Raw genomic sequence first — 18,980 nt, 5'->3', positions numbered from 1 at the left:
ATCTCCAGAGAATTAGTACCTAAAATCATAATTCAACAAGCCTCTTTAAAAATAAATTAAAATAAAATAAAATAAATTAATTTGAATTACATCTTTAAAAATTAATAAGATAATTTTTTTTAAAAAAGGTTTGAAAATTAGGAATTGTAATACAAAGATCTGCCTCAGTCACAGTCAAGGTGTTGGGATGGATAACCAAAGGAAAAGTGCTATGCACATTTTCCAAAGTGTTCTACTGAAGATTCCTAACCATTTCAATTTCTGTGGTCCCCAAAAATGCTTGCAAGATCTGAGCAGGCTGACTTTGTATTTTCCATAACATAAGTGGAAGTCCATAGTTTAGGGGTTTTCCTTAAGCACCAGCCATGTCCAACACTGAGCAATGAAAACCAGTGAACCAGTGAATACAGGCAAACTCACTGTGCCCTCAGAACAGACTTTTCAGCCACCATTAGCTCTGGGGGAATCTGCGTACAACTACAAAAAGAGCCCAGCTTCCTCCAAGCAGATGGTCAGAGGACCCACAGTACAGTACAGGAGACGGCGCTTCTACAGCAGAGAGGACTGGCAGAAACCCATAACCCTATCCCAATGCCCTATCCCAAGTACAAGGAAGGAAGTACTTCACAGGCCTCCTAAGGAGGCTACCGAGAGTCACAATAGCCGTCAAGACTTTCTTGCTGTTACCTGTTTTATAAATTTCCCTATCAAACTATCTCAGTCAGTAAAACACCTGATATTCCACACTGGTATTCTGAACTGATGTTAGAAGCCACAGGAACAAGTTCCAAATCTTTTCAGTCCTCAACTGATGCAGCCAATTTGCAAATGCCCTAAGCTTACAAACTGTTTCTTGAGAAGCACAAGCCTGGACCAAATTCATCTCTCCACAGATGATGAACAACCTGACCTAGCTGGAAAGAACACGAGTTAAATCTAATCATATCATAAAACAATTAAGGCAGAGATACTAGCAAGTTGAACCAAACCACAGCTGCCTGTCACCAATACTAATAAAATCACTGTGAAGAAGACAGGAGCACTTTATGTGGAAGCGGTTACAGGTAAACATGCTTCCCCATGCACCCAACGTTGTCCTATAAATAAAACGAATCAGACTTGCTGGAAAACACAGGGTGTCTTCTATAGAAGACTTTCTAATCTGACAGCCCCGGTTGCACACGTCTCTCTCCTCACGCTGCCCTTCCTCAATTTTCGTCTGATGAAATCTACTCCTCCACACCTAAGGTTTTTCCCAGTTCCACATCAAGTATGGTCTTTGGAGAACTCCACATATATTAAAGGAGGACTGGCTCCTTCCTGACCTCTGACCTAGCACCCTCCTTTTGAAGCTGAAATAGTACCTTTTGGATACCACTCACAATTGTATCTCTCTATCTCTGTCCTGTTTGTCTTCAAGAACGCCTAGAGCAATACACTGAAAGAACCACGAATGTGCACATCTCAACTATTGGAATATCACTCTCTCCAGGGCTTTTCCCACAAACAGTTTAAAGTAGTACATACATTAAATCACGAGCTGGGTCTGCAGACACTTCTGTTAAACATCACTAAAGCTCCAGGTAAATGAAAATACTGAATCGATAATAATCATTTTCTTTTTAATTTTATATGTTACATTTATTACCCTATAACACATGCACACATGCACACACACAAAATCAAATTAATAGAATGAAAATGCATTCAATTAATTAAAATGTTTATTAGAAATTATGAAAAAGGCAACTGGAAACCAGCCCTTCTGTGCTACAGTCTCATATTTTTTTAGAAGTGTCTAGTGTTTATCTCACACACTGTGAGTAGACCAAAGCTGGAAAATCTAATTCTCTCATTATTGATCCATACGGGATCCAAATTTAATATTTGGGAAAGATAGTTACTTGTAAAAATATACTGAATATTTATTTTTTGCAATAAGGCAGATAGGTGCAAAATTCCAAAATTAAACAAATTTAATATTTGGGAAAGATAGTTACTTGTAAAAATATACTGAATATTTATTTTTTGCAATAAGGCAGATAGGTGCAAAATTCCAAAATTAAATTTCGGGCATCTAATTGTACAGTATTCCTCTCCATAAATAAGCCCGTGTGTTGTTTCAGATGTGTGACTACAGTAGGAATCTTAGATTTTCCTCATGAGTATACCAGTTAGAATCACTAATTCAGGAAGAAACACACGCACACACCTACATGAGTCTCCCATTTAGTATAAAAAAGGCATTCATCAGCTGAGAAAGGCTGTTGGCTCATAGCTGAGTGTACAAAAGTATATCTATGTGTGTGTGCTTGTCCATTTAAACACAAAGCACCAAACACACTGGACTGGCTCAGCCCCGAATCCACTAGAACCAGATAAGAAGGATCTAGAAAACAGTTAAGCTCTTCGTTAGGTAAGCCTTAAATGCCCCGTGTGTTCTCCATGCTCACCACAGCATCACCTCAAAGTTCATATGAACCCAAGAGGCAAAAACTATTTTCCCCATACTGGGCACACACTTCCATCCATAATAAGACTACAGAAAAAGCAGTCTCTATTAAACAATTATAATAATATCATTCTGAAAGGCAATTTCTAATTTTCAATCAATTGAAAGATAACATGATACTTGAGAAAAGTATAATAATTATTTTATTTTAAAAGTACAAAATCAAAATAAAATTTGAAAATCATGAAACTATGTTTATGGTAAATATTATAGACATACTTTCTTTCTTACATGCATTTAATATCCTGAAAATTAGCCTCACAGTAATTTCACAGTAAGTAAGAGCTTACCTCTCCTAAGCCACTCAGACAGTAAACAAGAACTGCCTTGAGATTGAACTATTTGTCAGGTATAACCCATGAGCAAAAGGACAGATAATTAAAATTTATAAGTAACATCATTTCCAACACTGGTAAATGTAATGCAGAAAGCACATGTAAGAGCTGGGTGGGGAGTTTGAATCTCCAAAGCCCGGGTAAAAAGCTTGGCACAGCAGTAGGTATATGTCACCCTAGAACTCATGGGTAGGTCTCTGAGACTTGCTAATCTATTAAGCTAGAAGAATCCCATCAATGAGTTAAAATGCCAGTGAGAAACCCTTTCTCAGGAAGTAAGTGCAGAATGATTAAGAGAGACAAACACTATGGCCTTCACATACAAGCCTCCATACATGTATATATAGTACCCCACAAACACACAAAAATACATGACAAAGACATAGCAAGTTGGAAAGTTTTTTTTTCTATTTTGTTTCGTGTGTGGATCTGCTTCTACAGATATGTGGATGGTAGTGTATGCATTTGTGTATTTGTGTGTATATACATGTACACACACACTTTAGGCCAGGTCAACCTTAGGTGTCTTTCTGTGGATGATATGAACATTGTTGTATTTTGCTTTGTTTTGTTGAGTCAGTCTCTCATTGGCCTGGAGCTTGACAACTAGTTAAGCTCAGAGACTAGTAAGCCTCAAGGATCCTCCTGTCTCAGCCTTCCCAGGGTTGGCATTAGGAGCATGTACCAACATGCCCAGATTTATTTTTTAACATGGAGACAGACACGGTTCCTGACGCTTACATTGCAAACATGCTAACAACAGAGCCATATCCCCAGCCCCAAGTTGGGGGTTTTCAAAGTTGCTCTACGTAGAAATCACAAAAACCAAGAAATCCAGGGGAAAAAAAAATTAAGAGAAAATATATCAGGCAGAATATACAAGGACAAACAGACCAAGGCAAAAATGAGAATAGTAGGCAGAGCTTCGTAAAACAGGGGGCACAGGATTGAGAGTCACTGGCGAGCTAAGCAAGGGTGGAGTGCGTAAAATCCATTGGCAGGATACATGACCTTCAGCTATGCCCTTCTCTGGAAATTATGTCACTTCTATGAAACAAGGAGGGTAAGGGCAGCACCTAGTGAGGAGTTGTGGTGAGGATTAAAGAGACTGACACATCCATTTCTATAAGGGCATTTTTTACATTTTGTTTAAGAAAAAGCATGGGATAAAACTGGACTTGCTGAACATAGCGGACAATGAGGACTACTGAGAACTCAAGAGCAATGGCAATGGGTTTTTGATCCTACTGCCCGTACTGGCTTTGGGGGAGCCTAGGCAGTTTGGATGCTCACCTTACTAGACCTGGATGGAGGTGGGTGGTCCTTGGACTTCCCACAGGGCAGGAAACCCTGACTGCTCTTTGAGCTGATGAGGGAGGGGGACTTGATCGGGGGAGGGGGAGGGAAATGGGAGGCGGTGGCGGGGAGGAGGCAGAAATCTTTAATAAATAAATTAATTAATTAATTAAAAAAAGAGAGATTAACACAGAACAAAACTAGGCAGAGTAGGGAAGAAAGTGCATAAAGTTCGCTGTTCTAGCATTAATATCACCTACAGTGCCCTCCCCTTTTCCAAGGGGCCATACAGTCTAAGATTTATTTTTCCATGTGTGCCAAAGACCGGGAAAGTAACAAATTTTCCAGTGTATATACTGTTTTTACCTGAACGTACATACCTATGATAAAGCTTAATGAGCCAATGATGAACACTAAAAGATTAGCAGTAACTAATAGTAAATACAACAACTCATAGCAAAACAATAACAATGTGGAATAATAAAAGGTATTTAAAACATAAGTAACTTCACTCCAGATGATTTCCGTTCCATATTTCCAGACTGCTGTCAACAAATGTAATGGAAACTACAGCGAAACTCCGGCCTACAGCTGTATATCACAGAGTGGGAAAGTAGCCACAGAGGCTGGAGGATGACAGCAGTCTTCTAATCTTTTAATGTTCATTACTGAATGAAGAAAAAAAATCAAACCAGGAGGCTACAGTAAGATAATCTAGCAATTTCAAGTAATGCAGCAATGGCAGGGCAAAGGATAAACATGGACCACAGCACAAGATGAGATGGATCTGAGACACATCAAGTAGAGGTGAGAGGATTGTTTAGTGAATCATTTATGTACAGTTCAGTTCTCACATCACAGGGGTTCCAGGGACAAGCTCAGATCATCAAGTTTGACCACAAATACCTTTAGCCACTGAACCATCTCACCAGTCGCAGAATAATTTTTACGTGGATGGCATACTCATTAGTATGTAAAGATTTCACTTTATTCAAAACAGTTCACTCATGTGTCATCTAACATGGCCCTTTCTCACTCTGACTTCATTCATTTCTCGTGTTTACAAAATTCATTCATGCTCTGAGAAGTATTAATACTATATTTTTATTACTTAATGCTAATCCTTTTGTGAGTACTTCATATTGAATTTATCCATGAATTAGGGAGCTATTGGGATTGTTTTATAGTAGGGAAGTAAGGTGGAAGGAAAAGGAGGCCAGCCGTCAGGGTCAAAAGCCTCCATAAGGACAAATCATGCATAAGGCAAGTGCACTCATTCAGTATGGAGGAAGGCAGGGACCAGGAAATACACCCACAAAGGTTCACAACTCTTGTGGTCCAATGACAGAAGAAACTATAATATTCCCAGCTCTCTGACTCACATCCACCTCTGGAAATGCTCCATCTACAACTACCTTTATTAATATCAGATCCATGTACCCCAACTCCAGCTATTTGTTCAGGGACACAATAACCTGAAAATTCCATGTATATCATACACCTATACTGGTTTGTTAGCCACTATGAACACTGCCCGCTGTGAACATAATAATGCAAGGACCATAGTGATCATAAAAATGCATATATAAACTTCCATAGAATATATGTTTTAATTTCTCTGGAGCACATATATAAGAGTAAAAGTGCTAAATTCTGTAAGAATGGCTAAGATAAAAAACACCAAAGATAGCTTATGCTGGAGAGTACGTAGAAGAAAGGGAACACTCATCCACTGCTGATGAGAATGCAAACTTGTACAACCACTTTGGAAATCAGTATGGCAATTTGTAAGAAAATTGGGAATCAACTTACCTCAGGATCCAGCAATACCACTCTTGGGCATATACCAAAAAGATGCTCAATCATAGTGCAAAGAAATTTGTTCAGCTATGATCATAGCAGCGTTATTTGTATAGCCAGAACCTGAAAGCAAACTAAATGCCCCTCACCAGAGAATGGATAAAGAAAATGTTCCAAATTTACACAATGGAAAACTACTCAGCAGTAAAAAAAAAAACAATGACATCTTGAAATTAGCAAATGGATGGAACTAGAAAAACGATCCTGAGTGAGGTAACCCAGACCCAGAAAGATGAACATGGTATGTACTCACTCATAAGTGGATACTAGCCATAAACAAAGCCTATAGTTCATGAAGGGAAGCAAAGTACCAAGGTGAACCCTAAGAAAAAAACATACATAGATCCACCTGGGAAAAGGAAATAGGCAAGATCATCTGAAAAAAATGGGAGCATGGGAATGGGGTGAGTAGGAAAGGCAAAAGGGGAAGATGAAGAGAAAAAAGAAGTGGGGAGGAGAACTTGAGGGAACAGGATAGTCGAGATGGAGGGAGGACAAAGATGAAAGCAAGAAAAGAAATATTTTGATTGAGGGAGCCATTATAGGGCAAGCAAGAAACCTGGCACTAGAGAAATTCCCAGAAATCCACAAGGATGACCCCAGCTAAGACCCTAAGCAATAGAGGAGAGGGTGCCCGAACTGGCCTTGCCCTGTAGTTAGACTGATGAGTATCTTAAATATCACCATAGAAGCCTCATCAAGTAACTGATGGAAAGAGAGGCAGTGACCTGCATTGGAGCACTGGACTGAGTTCCCAAAGTCTAGCTGAAGAGTGGAAGGAGTGAGAATATGAGCAAGGAGGTCAAGACCATAATGGGGACACCCACTGAAACAGTCTACCTGAGTAATGCGAGCTCACCAACTCCAGACATACAGGGAAGGAACCAGGATAGGTCTATACTAGTTCCTCTAAATGTGAGTAACAGTTGTATGGCTTGGACAGACTGTAGGATCACTGACAGTGGCACCAGGATTTATGCCTACTGCTTGTACTGGCTTTTTTAGAAACTATTCTCTTAGAAGGGTGGGCCTTAGACCTTCCCCAGAGGAATGTGTCTTATCATCTCTGAGGAGTGGATGGGGATAAGGTAGGGGGGTAAGTGCAGGGAATGGGAAGAGGGGAAGGAGAGGGAACTGGGATTGGTACATAAAATGAAAAAAGATAAGTTTGTTTCATATTTTTAAAAAAAGCATCAAATAGCCGGGCGGTGGTGGCACACGCCTTTAATCCCAGCACTTGGGAGGCAGAGGAAAGCGGATCTCTGGGGGTTCTAGGCCAGCCTGGTCTACAAGAGCTAGTTCCAGGACAGGCACCAAAGCTACAGAGAAACCCTGTCTCGAAAAAAACAAAACAAAAAAAAAAAGCATCAAACAATAAGAAAAGCAATATGCAATCTATTTCGTGGGGTTGTTTCCATCCCTTTCTGTTTAACATATCCTTTATATTTCGATTTGGTTTTTTTATAACTGCCTGACCTGTAGGATTGTTTGGTATACCTGTAATATGCTTAATATTATAAAAAGCAAAAAACTGTTCATTTTCCTAGACATATATGCTGGACCATTGTCTGTCTTTATTTGTGGAGATATACCCATGATGGCCATAATTTCTAATAAATACGTCATTATTGAATCAGCTTTTTCTGAGCTCAAGGCAGTTGCCCATTGAAAACCTGAATAAGTGTCAATGGTGTGGTATACATATTTTAATTTTCCAAAATATGCAAAGTGGAAAACATATATCTGCCAGATTTCATTCCTTTGAGTAACCTTTGGGTTACTCTCTACAGGTGGTGGTGTTTGGTTATAAAAAGAGCACCTCTTTATAACCACCTTAATTTATTTCCATGTAAGAGAAAACTCTTTTTTTAAACCGTTGCTATTGACATGATGTCTTTTAATGAAATTCTGAGACCTTCGGCACATTTCCAATCAATAATGGATCAATTTCTGCATTATCTTGTGCTAGAGGACCTGGCAAACTCATATGGAATTGGATGTGTGTTATGCATATGGAACAAAGTCTATTCCTGATTATACCTTCAACCTGAATGAAAATGAAGTCAATTCTGTATCATCTGGTATAAATTTGGCAGTTTCAACATGCAAGACAACACTGTGTATGCGAATCAGTAACTATATTGAGAGGTTCTTTAAAATCCCTTAGTACCAGGAGAATAGCATATAACTTTGACTTTTGGACAGGATTATAAGGGCTTTGTTCTACCTTACTTAAATTTTCTGATTTGTAACCTACCTTTCCTGATTTATTTGCATCAGTATAGAATGTATGGGCCCCAGTTATTGGTGTATCATGTACAATGTGGGGAAGAATCCAAGTAGTTCTCGTCATAAGATTAATTCTATCACTTTTGGAATAATTGTGTGATGGAGGAAGGTCATTGGTTAATTATAATAAAGAAACTGCTTGGCCCTCATAGGTTAAAACATAGGTAGGAGGAGTAAACAGAACAGAATGCTGGGAGGAAGAGGAAGTGAGCTCAGAGGCCATGCTCCCCTCTCCTGGGCAGACGCGATGAACCTCCGACCCAGGATGGACGTAGGCTAGAATCTTTCCGGTAAGCGCACCTTGGGGTGCTACACACATTATTAGAAATGGGCTAGTCCAGGTGCGAGAGTTAGCCGAGAAGAGGCTAGATATAATGGGCCAAGCAGTGTTTAAAAGAATACAGTTTGTGTGTTGTTATTTCGGGTAAAGCTAGCTGGTGGCGGGAGCTGGGTGGCAGAATGCAACCCGCAGCTCCTACAACAATTGTTATTAATCTTTCCTTTAAAAAGTAAGCACAAGCTCTTTGCCAGGGCTCATTGTCTCCAGAAAGTTTTTGGTTTCATCAGTAGTAAAAGGCACTACAATCTCTACTGGGTCTATTCCTGCTAGTTAACAAAGTCATTTTACATTTATAATTAATTCAGAGACTTTTTTCCACATAAGTTTTTCACTTTTATTTGGTTTATGTGGTAAAAAAAAATCCATTCTAAGATAATATCTTCCCTTTGCATTAAAATTCTTCTAGGGGAAATTCTGGAGGTAATATGACAAAATACAATTAAGATTTAGATTCACCCGATCCACATGTGCCTCCTGTAATTTCTTTTCAAAGACCACTAATTCATTCTCAGCTTCAGCTGTTAATAGGAGTATTTCAGTCTTTATCACCATCTAAGATTTTGTTCAAATTAATTATTAGATCAGGTGTTATCCAGAAGTCATGGTGGAAGTGTTGAGGTTAAATCAAAGCTGCTCATAAAAATACAGATGCCTCTGCTGGCCGGTGTTTTCCAAGAAGGAAGTCATGAGACAACAGATAGTGGACATGGGAAATACGGCTACTTGAAACTGAGATGTGCTGCGGAGTAACTTGTGTAACTTACTTTGAAGGCTCAGTCGAGAGAATGTTAAATCCCTCAGTAATATTTCACATACTAAATATTATCATAATTAATACATAGCAATGTAACTATATTAAAATTAATTTTCAACTTTTCAATGTTGTCATAAGACAAGTTAAAATTATGTTTATAGATAATATTTATGTCTTTGTTTTTGGACAGCATTCTTCTACATACACTTGCATAGTTTTTAATAACTATGTAAATCGGCTACAGAATATTCCAGAAGAAGAATAAATGAAGAGACGAACTAAGAAAGAAATAGTTTGGTAAAAGATGTGTGTGTGTGTGTGTGTGTGTGTGTGTGTGTATTTAAATTGTTTCAAAATACCACTTAATATATGAGGCAATGTTAAATTGATGTTATGAGGTAAACATTCTTAGATAGGATTACATGTGGTAAACAAAGATAATAAATACTTATTGGGACTACATTGTTAAATGACATCTTTGTGGGTCACAGGAAAGACACCTGGCACTTCTCTTAGAAAGAAAGAAAGAAAGAAAGAAAGAAAGAAAGAAAGAAAGAAGAAGGGAGGGAGAGAGGGAGGGAGGGAGGGAGGGAGGGAGGGAGGAATTTAAGAGGACACACTTTCCCACTTTTTTTGCCATTATACTATTAAGAGTTTATTTTCTTTTTTTTTTGAATAAATTTTGTATTTATTTTACATCCCAGCTGAAGTATTCCCCTTCCTCCTCTCCTCCCAGTACTCCTGCCACACCCTCCTCTGTTTCCACCCCAATCCACTCCCCATTCGTTTCTGTTTAAGGAAGGGCAGGTATCCCATGAGTATCAACAAAACATGGCATATCAAGTTGTAGTGAGAGTGGGCACCTCCCCATGTATTAAGGCTGGGCAAGGCAAGGTGACCCAGTATGAATGGGGGAGGACATGCTTCTTAATCCAAGCATAGTAGGAACCACTGGAGCTCAGGGATAAGGATATACAGCTACATGTTGTTCAATGTGTAGAGCATCTTAAGCCATAAAGAACATCTAATTAGAATCATCACAGTAGCACTGCTGGGAACCAGCATCTTGCCATGCTGCAGGCAGGATCAATGTGGTAAAACACTTATTTAGCAGTCATGTGATGCCAAACCCTCATCACTGGGGTAGCACATACTTTATAAATTCTCCAAAACAACACAAAACCAAAAAACTACCTCTGCTCTTTGAAGTCTAATATTCACAAAGAAAAGACATAGCAAATATACTTAGTGTGTCAGGGATAATATAATTTGCCATTCTCAATCTAATGAAAAAATAAGTTATTTGAAGCATTTCTTATCTATAAGGCAGAATGTTCATAAATAAGCAAGCAATTTATGTAATTTTTCTTCCATGAGTCTTGGATGTAGCCTAGTCATAGAACTCTTAACTTCCTATGTGTAAGAAGGCTATGGGTGCAATGTCAGTATCATAAAACAAAACAAGTTTCCTGAATACTTTTGCTCTTGAATCTGGATCCTATATCTTGTCATCCCTCTCTGGTTCACAACAGACAAACAAGCCAAAGCAGGGAGGAGCGAGGGGGGAGCTCTTTTGACAGTTGAGGGTTCAGTTACTTCTTAAGTTTTTACAAATGACAATACCAATCAAGCATGGTAGAGTGAGCAAAAAATTTCATCAGTGCAAAATGACGGGATCCTCAAAGGAGGAGCCCACAAAGGCGTCCGTCACTCGATTACAAACAGAGATGAGGGTGTTCACTCATAACAACAGAAATGCATGTGTGCTCGAAACCCATGAGAAAACACACACTCACTGCCAAATCAAAGAGAGAGTCTCTAAAGAACTTACATTCTAGAACTTTACTCAGGCTTACAGCAACAGAAATGTCTTGACTCGTGCCTAACTGAACACAGCAAAGCTATTTTCTTCCAGCGGAAGGATGTAATATCCTTTTCCAAATGTCTTATTCTATAACTTAATTGCTCCTATAAGAAGCAAGGGGAAAAACTATGAACTATAAATTACGGAGGAAAATCTAACATAATGATGAAATAGTGTCCAAAAACTGATACCCTTTTTGCATTAAAATATTCAGGGCTAATTATGATTTTCGCACTTGTTTTTATCCTTGCTTTGTTCACTGGCCAAACTTAAACACTTCTCATCTCCTTCAATGAAAGTAGCGCTATTATGTTTCTGGAAGCATGGGCAGGGTTCCTCAAAGCCTAATTTTAAGGTCTTAATTGGCTGAGGCAATGGGAGACTATACAAAGCCCACTTCACAGAGAAGGGCAGGATTGCCAGGTCACTTGAGAACAGATAAAGAGCTAACTGGAAGCTATTGCTGAAATCTTGCAGAGAGTTCTGGGAAGTTTTACCAAATAGTAACTTACAGAAAATGGATGCAGACCATCCATCATCACAGCACTGAATCCAGAGAGGCTGAGCTTGTAGAAACAGAACAATAAAAACACAGAAACAGAGATTTTCACATAGTCACACATCAAAACAGGGAGGGTACCACTATTAGTTCTATAATATACTTTTGACTTTAGAGATTCTGAGATCATATATTCTCATACACTCTAAGATAACAAGAAGGCCGTTACTTACTGACAATTCTCTTGATCTGGTACCATGAGGCCTACTTTCTACTTAAACATGCAAAAATTTGAACAGTAAATCATTATCAATCTATTCATTTCCAACCCAACATCTGTGGTACCACACAATAATTAACACATTAAATTATCTTGATCCAAAAGCAGCTTAATGCTTAATGATATAACCACAATTAATCATTAATAACATGCATGATAATAAAAAGAACTTAGGTAAATTGATTTCTTTGTCATCAACTCTAATTACTGGTAACAAATTTCCCAAACAAATAAAACAAACCAGTTTTTATCAGACTCTATGGGAAAGAAAAATACCTAAGATTAAGCTATGAAAACCTTTTAAATTATTTTATGTTCACATTAACAATTAAGACACATACTAAAAAAAAAATGAAATCAAATGGCACCTTACACATTTGAGGACTTCACTGCTAATTTCCAGTGACCATTTAGCAAGTCAACAGAGAGCTCAGACACTTGCTGACATTTCAATACAAAAATATAAATTTGTTTTATTTTTACTATTACATGAAAAATACAATGTGAAATTCAGTATTCATGTGGTTGTCTTTTTTTAGGAGGGGTTCCCACACCATTTATCTTTCCTAATTTTATACTCTAACCCCATCCTTGTCCTAGCAGCCTTATTGATCTTTCTTTCATTTACTCTTTATGTCAGTTCTGAAGAAAACTCAAGGTGCTGCTTCTTAATAAATTCTATCCTGAATTACAGGCAAATGTTGTTGGCTTGTCTGTCTGTCTGACCCTGTGGGTCACTGTAATCCAGTTACTGAGTATGGGTTTACTCTAGCTCATTCTTATCTCCCTCATGCATTTTATTGTAGAAAATTTATTCTTTATTATCTACTATTCCATAACACATTTCCCAGTTTTCCCAATAGGAATGATCAACAAAAAACAAAAAAAAAATGCTTTTCTTTGAACTAAGCAACAATAATTAGTCTTCTATAAATATCATTATTACACATTTTTCTTTGACTAATGACAATTTTCAAAAATTGGCAAAATTTGGCAAGTAATACAACGGGTAAGTGTGGCTGGACAGTCAATTAATAATGTGCAAACAAAACTCAAAAAGAATTTCACTGTTGCCGGGCGGTGGTGGCGCACGCCTTTAATCCCAGCACTCGGGAGGCAGAGGCAGGCGGATCTCTGTGAGTTCGAGACCAGCCTGGTCTACAAGAGCTAGTTCCAGGACAGGCTCCAAAACCACAGAGAAACCCTGTCTTGAAAAAAGCAAAAAAAAAAAAAAAAAAAAAAAAAAAAAAAAAAAAAAAGAATTTCACTGTTAGTCTATGTGATAAAGAAAAGGCCTACAGCTGGTGAACCCTGCCTTAATCTCTCTCTGTCTCAAAACTAAGTTCGAGGAACTTATCTTCTGTTCAGCCATCACCCATCAGTTTCAGAAATAGCAGAGAGATCTCACACAGAAATCAGCTCAGAAGTGTTTATCGTATACACTGTGAAAACTTGGTGCTCTCATTGTTAATAAAAAGTTGACTGACCAGTATCCAGACAGGAAGTATAGGTGGGAAAACCAAACTAGGAGGATGCGGGGGGGTGGGGGGGGAGCGAGTCATGGGAGTCTCAGAGGTCATGAGAAGACAAAGGGAGAAGCAAAATGAACATGCTATACTGAGAAAAGGTACCAAGCCACGTGACAAAACATAAATAAGAAATATGGGTTAATTTAAATGTAAGGGTTTGCTAGTAACCCTTGGTAATTGATAGCCTGAAATATCAGCTGAGCATTTGTAGTTAATATAAGCCTCAGAGTTTGTGAAGCGGCTTCTGGGACACAGAGAAACTCCACCCACGGAGGTAGAGAAACAATTATCTGAAAAACAAAACAACCAAACACCAAAACCTGATCTTGCCAAGAATATACAAAGATAAGGCAGGGCAACATGAAACTCTGTAATTCGGGTGTTCTGTTAAGCAAGTTCATAAAGAACAGGGGTTGTAATGTAAAATGAAATTTTAAAATTAAAAAAATATAGATATAGATATATTGAGTAAGAATGATACAAGTTGGTTGCCAGGCTAGTTTGCAGATCTGAGTTCCAGGCTACACAAGGCTGGAATAGTGAGACAGTCTCCAGAAACCAAAGGAGAGGGAAACATCTTAAGTGAAAATCCAGTGGCCACCTCTCATTCCTTCTATCATTGTCTACAAACTCATTCCATCTATACTCCACTGCCTATGTTGAGCCTATGTACATATTCATTCTTTTTTTGAGCTTACACAAAGTCAAAATCATTTAGTATGTAAAAATCATAAATCCTGACAAGCTGACAGTGTAATAAAAGAAAATCCTATGCACATTATTGTCATAAGTCAATCTGCATAAAAGATTCGTGTGTTTACAAAGCTAAAGGGTCATGGAAAACACTTTATAGCTAACTCCTTTAGCCCTGATTTCCCGAACACTCATTTCCCTGCCTTTATTTTTGAGGTCATCCACTCTGATCTCACTCCCTGTTACCTTTTCAGCCTTTACATTGTGACGACTTCTAGCCAATACTTATATTTACACTAAAGTTTTTCTGTGCTCATAAATTCACAACAGCCTAAAAGTTATACCCATTTAGCTTTTAGAAACTAAGGCCATTGTAAAACTCAACAGTTTTAATGTTGTTTGCATTTCTAGCATTGGGGTATTTTTCCCTCTTTTTATTGTTTCTATTGAGCTATAAATTTTTCCCCATTTCCCTCCCTTGCTCCCCTCTCCTGTGACCCCATGCTCCCAATTTACTTCGGAGATTTGTCTTTTTCACCTTTTTTGAAATTTTTTATGTTACAATAGGCACGTCAAATCATAAAACAAAGTGGGGGCCACAATTATTATCTATAGTATAGTGCCCCTAATGAGTTAGAAATCTCTTAGAGAATGTGATAAGGAAGGAAGAAAAATGTAAATCATGGGACTACTACTACTGTACAATGAAACAGGGAACTGAAATACCACAATGACAGATATTGTTAGCTATTCCAGAATGTCACTAAACAAATGGAAATCATGCCATTCAATTACCTAATCAGTCTGATTTGTCTTCCATATCTGTATTGCTTAATTATTATTATTGCTTAATAAATTCCCAAAGAAATTCAAAATGGAAAAAAGTTTGGGTTAATGGTCAGATAATATCTCTTTACAAAACTAAAATATAACTCACAATTAGGCTTCTTTTTTAAAATTACGTTTTTCTTTCACTAACGGTTAGTATTATACCATTTCTAGTAATGCTGTTTCATGCATGTAGTTGTCCGCTTGCAGACTCAAAAGACTTGGCATGCCTACTGTGCACAGTGCTCTAGCACTGAAAATACAGAAGTATGCAAACATTTATGAACCACAGCCTCCATGAAACTTCCATGTTTCCACGTCTCCATGTGCCAGTGGATACATGATCCACCCAATACATTTCCTGTCTGTACAAGCTGGGCATGCATTGAGACAACAAACGGTGACACATCTGGGTAAGGATCGGCTCGATGCTTGCCCCAACTGCAGCCACTATGGCTAAGACAAAACTCTCAATCTCTGAGCTGAACACATAAAGGAGATAGTGGTTATTCCCTCTGCTGCCTGCCACTTGCATTTTATGTTAACAGACACTGACTAAAAACAAACTGAGAAATTATTCTCTGTTACAAAGGTCTTACGTTCTCAAAGGCTACAAGACAATTTCCCGTTTTTATATCTCAGTAGTAGTTTTCCTTTCAAAGCTATGTGTACAAATATTTTCTTCTTTGGATTTTGAATGCCACACTAATCTGAAAACAGAGAATAGTGACAGGCTCAAATACTATTCACTAACAATAAAGTTGATCTGTAATCTAGTGTTAACTAGGGAATATTACCTAAAGCACAGAAAATATATACAGCTATGGTCTCAAACATCCATAGCCAGCACTGGAATTGTACTGTCAGTCATTAAGAAAACCAGAAAAGCACCCTTTGACATCTCTTGTAGCTACAGCCAACAATACTGAACTAGCCTGAAGCAACAGTCCTCCAAATATGGCTGGATAGGCAAGCATCCACATAACACTATTAAGATATGATTTCCCCTTTAACACTTAATCTTTCCTTGCATATAAAACTAGAAAATGAGGTTATTCTTAAAATGAATACTCTGAACAGGCATTGTCACATTTTCTTAAGGGGACACTACAACAAGCTTCATGTGGTTCTTAATAAAGTTCATCAATAAGGCAATAAAGCAATGGCTTAAGGACAACCAGACTGGACTTCATGGATTTCGGGCATCATTTTTCTTTTTCCTGTTATGATGAATACATGTACTTTTCCAATTTTGTGCAACCTTTGACTTTGCCATTATTCTTCCACACTCTACCTTTCTTAACCCATTATTTTCACCAGGGATCTTACATCTCCTACAATGTGTACATCTATTTGTCATGTTCATTTTCTGCCACCCGAGCAAGTATGACGTAGCCAAATTGAGGACCTTTCCTTTGGTTTACTCATTGGTATGCTCTTACCACCAGGGAGAGATTCCCCAATACAAAGCAAATATTTGTTGAATGAATGGATATTTTACTTCAATCTTTTCATCCGGGAGAAGAACGAGTCTTACCAAGTCAATTCTGACACTCACTGCACAGATATATCTTGAAAATACAAAAGAGGACACTGGCCAAAGGAAATGTCTCAGGAACCAACAGCTCGCTCTCATAATTTCAGAAAGAAGAAAGATGAGAACGCAAGAGGTAAAGAGAGAGACCAATTTTGAAAAAGTCCTCTGTGAAGAAGTACCAGTAAGGATTTTTCCAGCACCAGAGGAGGAGGAGAGGGAACTTGGGGACCCACCTCTCTTCTCCTGGTGGAACTCCTCCAGAAGCTGCTCCTGCCTCTCGATGTGCTGGAACAGGCACAGGAGCTCAGACTCCTTGTGCTCCGTCAGGTCCCTGAGCTCCTGTCGGCAAAGCACCAACTGCTGCCGCATGTTCTTCTCTCGGCTCTCTCTCTCCTTGAGCTCCTCACAGAGCCACTGAAGCTTGGTCTAAAAATAAAAAAGACATTTATATTAACTTAGTAAGAAGCAAAATAAAAGTTCAGAAGACAACAGCCTATCTATAGAGTCAAAAAAGTAACATTACAATAATCCCAAGAAATAAAGACAAATTAAAACACAACTTGAACCTGTTATTTGCATAAAAGGTTATAGCAGTTAAATGTTATTTCAGGAATTAAGCTATGAAAGTCAAAGATTTTTATAAAATGCCCAGTGTACTCTGTTACACTAGAATAGTGTCTGGCCAACCACAACAGAGGTAGTTGTCCTTTAACTTTATATGTAAGACAATTTAGCACAGCCATCTAAAAGTTTAAAGAACACCTCATAATAGAACTACTTGAACTTCAAGATGGGGTAAAGTGGATGAATATATTCATAGTTAAAATGACTAGAAATACACAATGTCATACATCCTACATATCTGGTAGACAGAAAGGGTATAGGCAGGAAGAATAACATCAACAGCTGCACATCATTAAGTTAGCCTGTGCAATTCTTTTGCAAAGACTCTAACCTTGCCCACCTTCAATATCTAGATGTTTCGGGTAGAATGTGATAGAAATATCTTTTTCTATTTTCAATATAAAATGACTCTGTAAGTGCTGAGACTTCCCAAGATATGCCGTCCAAGCTTAGCTGTCTTCCAACAGAGGCTCGGCTGTCGGCAGAAGCAAGCCATGTAAAGCATCTGATGGAAAGGGAGCCAGGCTCACCAAGGACAAGAGAACTGCTAGTGAGGATGTGCAGAAACTGGAGCCCTGAAAGTCTGCTAGTGAAAGTACATGTCATCCAAACTCTCCTAAGTAGAACAGAAACCCAAGAGAAAGCCACACACGTTTAGTCAAAGTAGCATATTTACAACAGTCCTGAAAAACCAAAAGACTCATCCAAGGACAAGTGGATGAATAAAACGAGGCCTAGCCAAGCAATCATGGATGATACATCAGCATAAAAAGGCAAACACAACATGACACAAAATGGGTAAACCTTGACAGCACCTTTCTTCTACCTGAAGAAAGACAATCACAAAAGAGCATGCTTCCATGATTGCATTTATTTCCCATCTAGAATAGACAAATCAACAGAAACTAGGTGGTTAGTGGCCGAGCAGCACTGGAAGCTGGTGGAAGACTCGAAAGTAACAGTGAAGTAACAGTGAAAAGTTATCTTTTTCTTTCTAGGTGAAAATGTCTTCTAAACTTGTGCTTTTGGTTATGCAACTCTATAAACATACTAAATATACTGGGCATACCTCAACTGAGCTTGTGAGTGTGTGTGTGTGTGTGTGTGTGTGCACGTGTGCGCACAAATGCAAGCATGAGCATGTAGAAGGGAGGGTACCACATACACAACTATGATGTGTATATGTCAGCTATCTTCCTCCTCTGCTCTCACTTTACTTCTTTAAAAAATTCCCTCATCTCACTGATTAACTGGCCAGCAATTGTAGGGAATCCTTCCATTTCGACTTGCCCAGTGCTAGAATTATCGGTGTATGCCTCCAGACCCAGCTTTTTCCATGGCTGCTGGGGATCTGAACAGGTTCTCATGCTTGCACAGTAAGCCCTTTAATGACTGAACAATCTATTACTTAAACAACATCAAAAATCAACAGACATAGAATGTACAATGGCTAGAAAACAAACCTGAAATTAAGCTCCCCTGAATAAAAAAGATCAGGTTCCAAGTCTGTGGGCCTGCTTGTCTGGCCATCACTGAGTAAATATAGACGTCCCGCAACTACAACTACATAGTGGGATCGACTATGACTAAAGAAATTTTAAAAAAGTATGCCTTACTTTCTAACATTAATTTAAAATATTGATAGATACGAAGTCTTTGCCATTGACCAAGCCAAAGAAGCAGTGGGTGGCAACTGAAGTTCCAGGTGTCAGCCCACCAAAAGGAAACTCTTTGATGGGC

At 38.4% G+C, this 18,980-nt stretch overlaps 1 protein-coding gene across 3 annotated transcripts in view; it reads right to left on the bottom strand.

Moving 5' to 3' along the window:
• The window catches only part of LOC121434350 (centrosomal protein of 128 kDa-like), a 359,842-nt gene that overhangs the window by 173,356 nt on the left and 167,506 nt on the right, over positions 1-18,980 (bottom strand). For all 3 annotated transcript variants that reach the window (XM_041633226.1, XM_041633227.1, XM_041633228.1), the window contains one exon: positions 16,850-17,042. In XM_041633226.1, coding sequence (XP_041489160.1) covers positions 16,850-17,042 — 193 coding nt within the window. The remainder of the gene's footprint in view (positions 1-16,849; positions 17,043-18,980) is intronic.

Source organism: Microtus oregoni, unplaced genomic scaffold, assembly GCF_018167655.1.
Source record: "Microtus oregoni isolate MIOR12 unplaced genomic scaffold, Mior012 000043F_ref0000047, whole genome shotgun sequence".
NCBI lineage: Eukaryota > Metazoa > Chordata > Mammalia > Rodentia > Cricetidae > Microtus > Microtus oregoni.
Note: the sequence above shows the minus strand (reverse complement) of the source record. Positions and strands in the feature narration are given on the sequence as shown.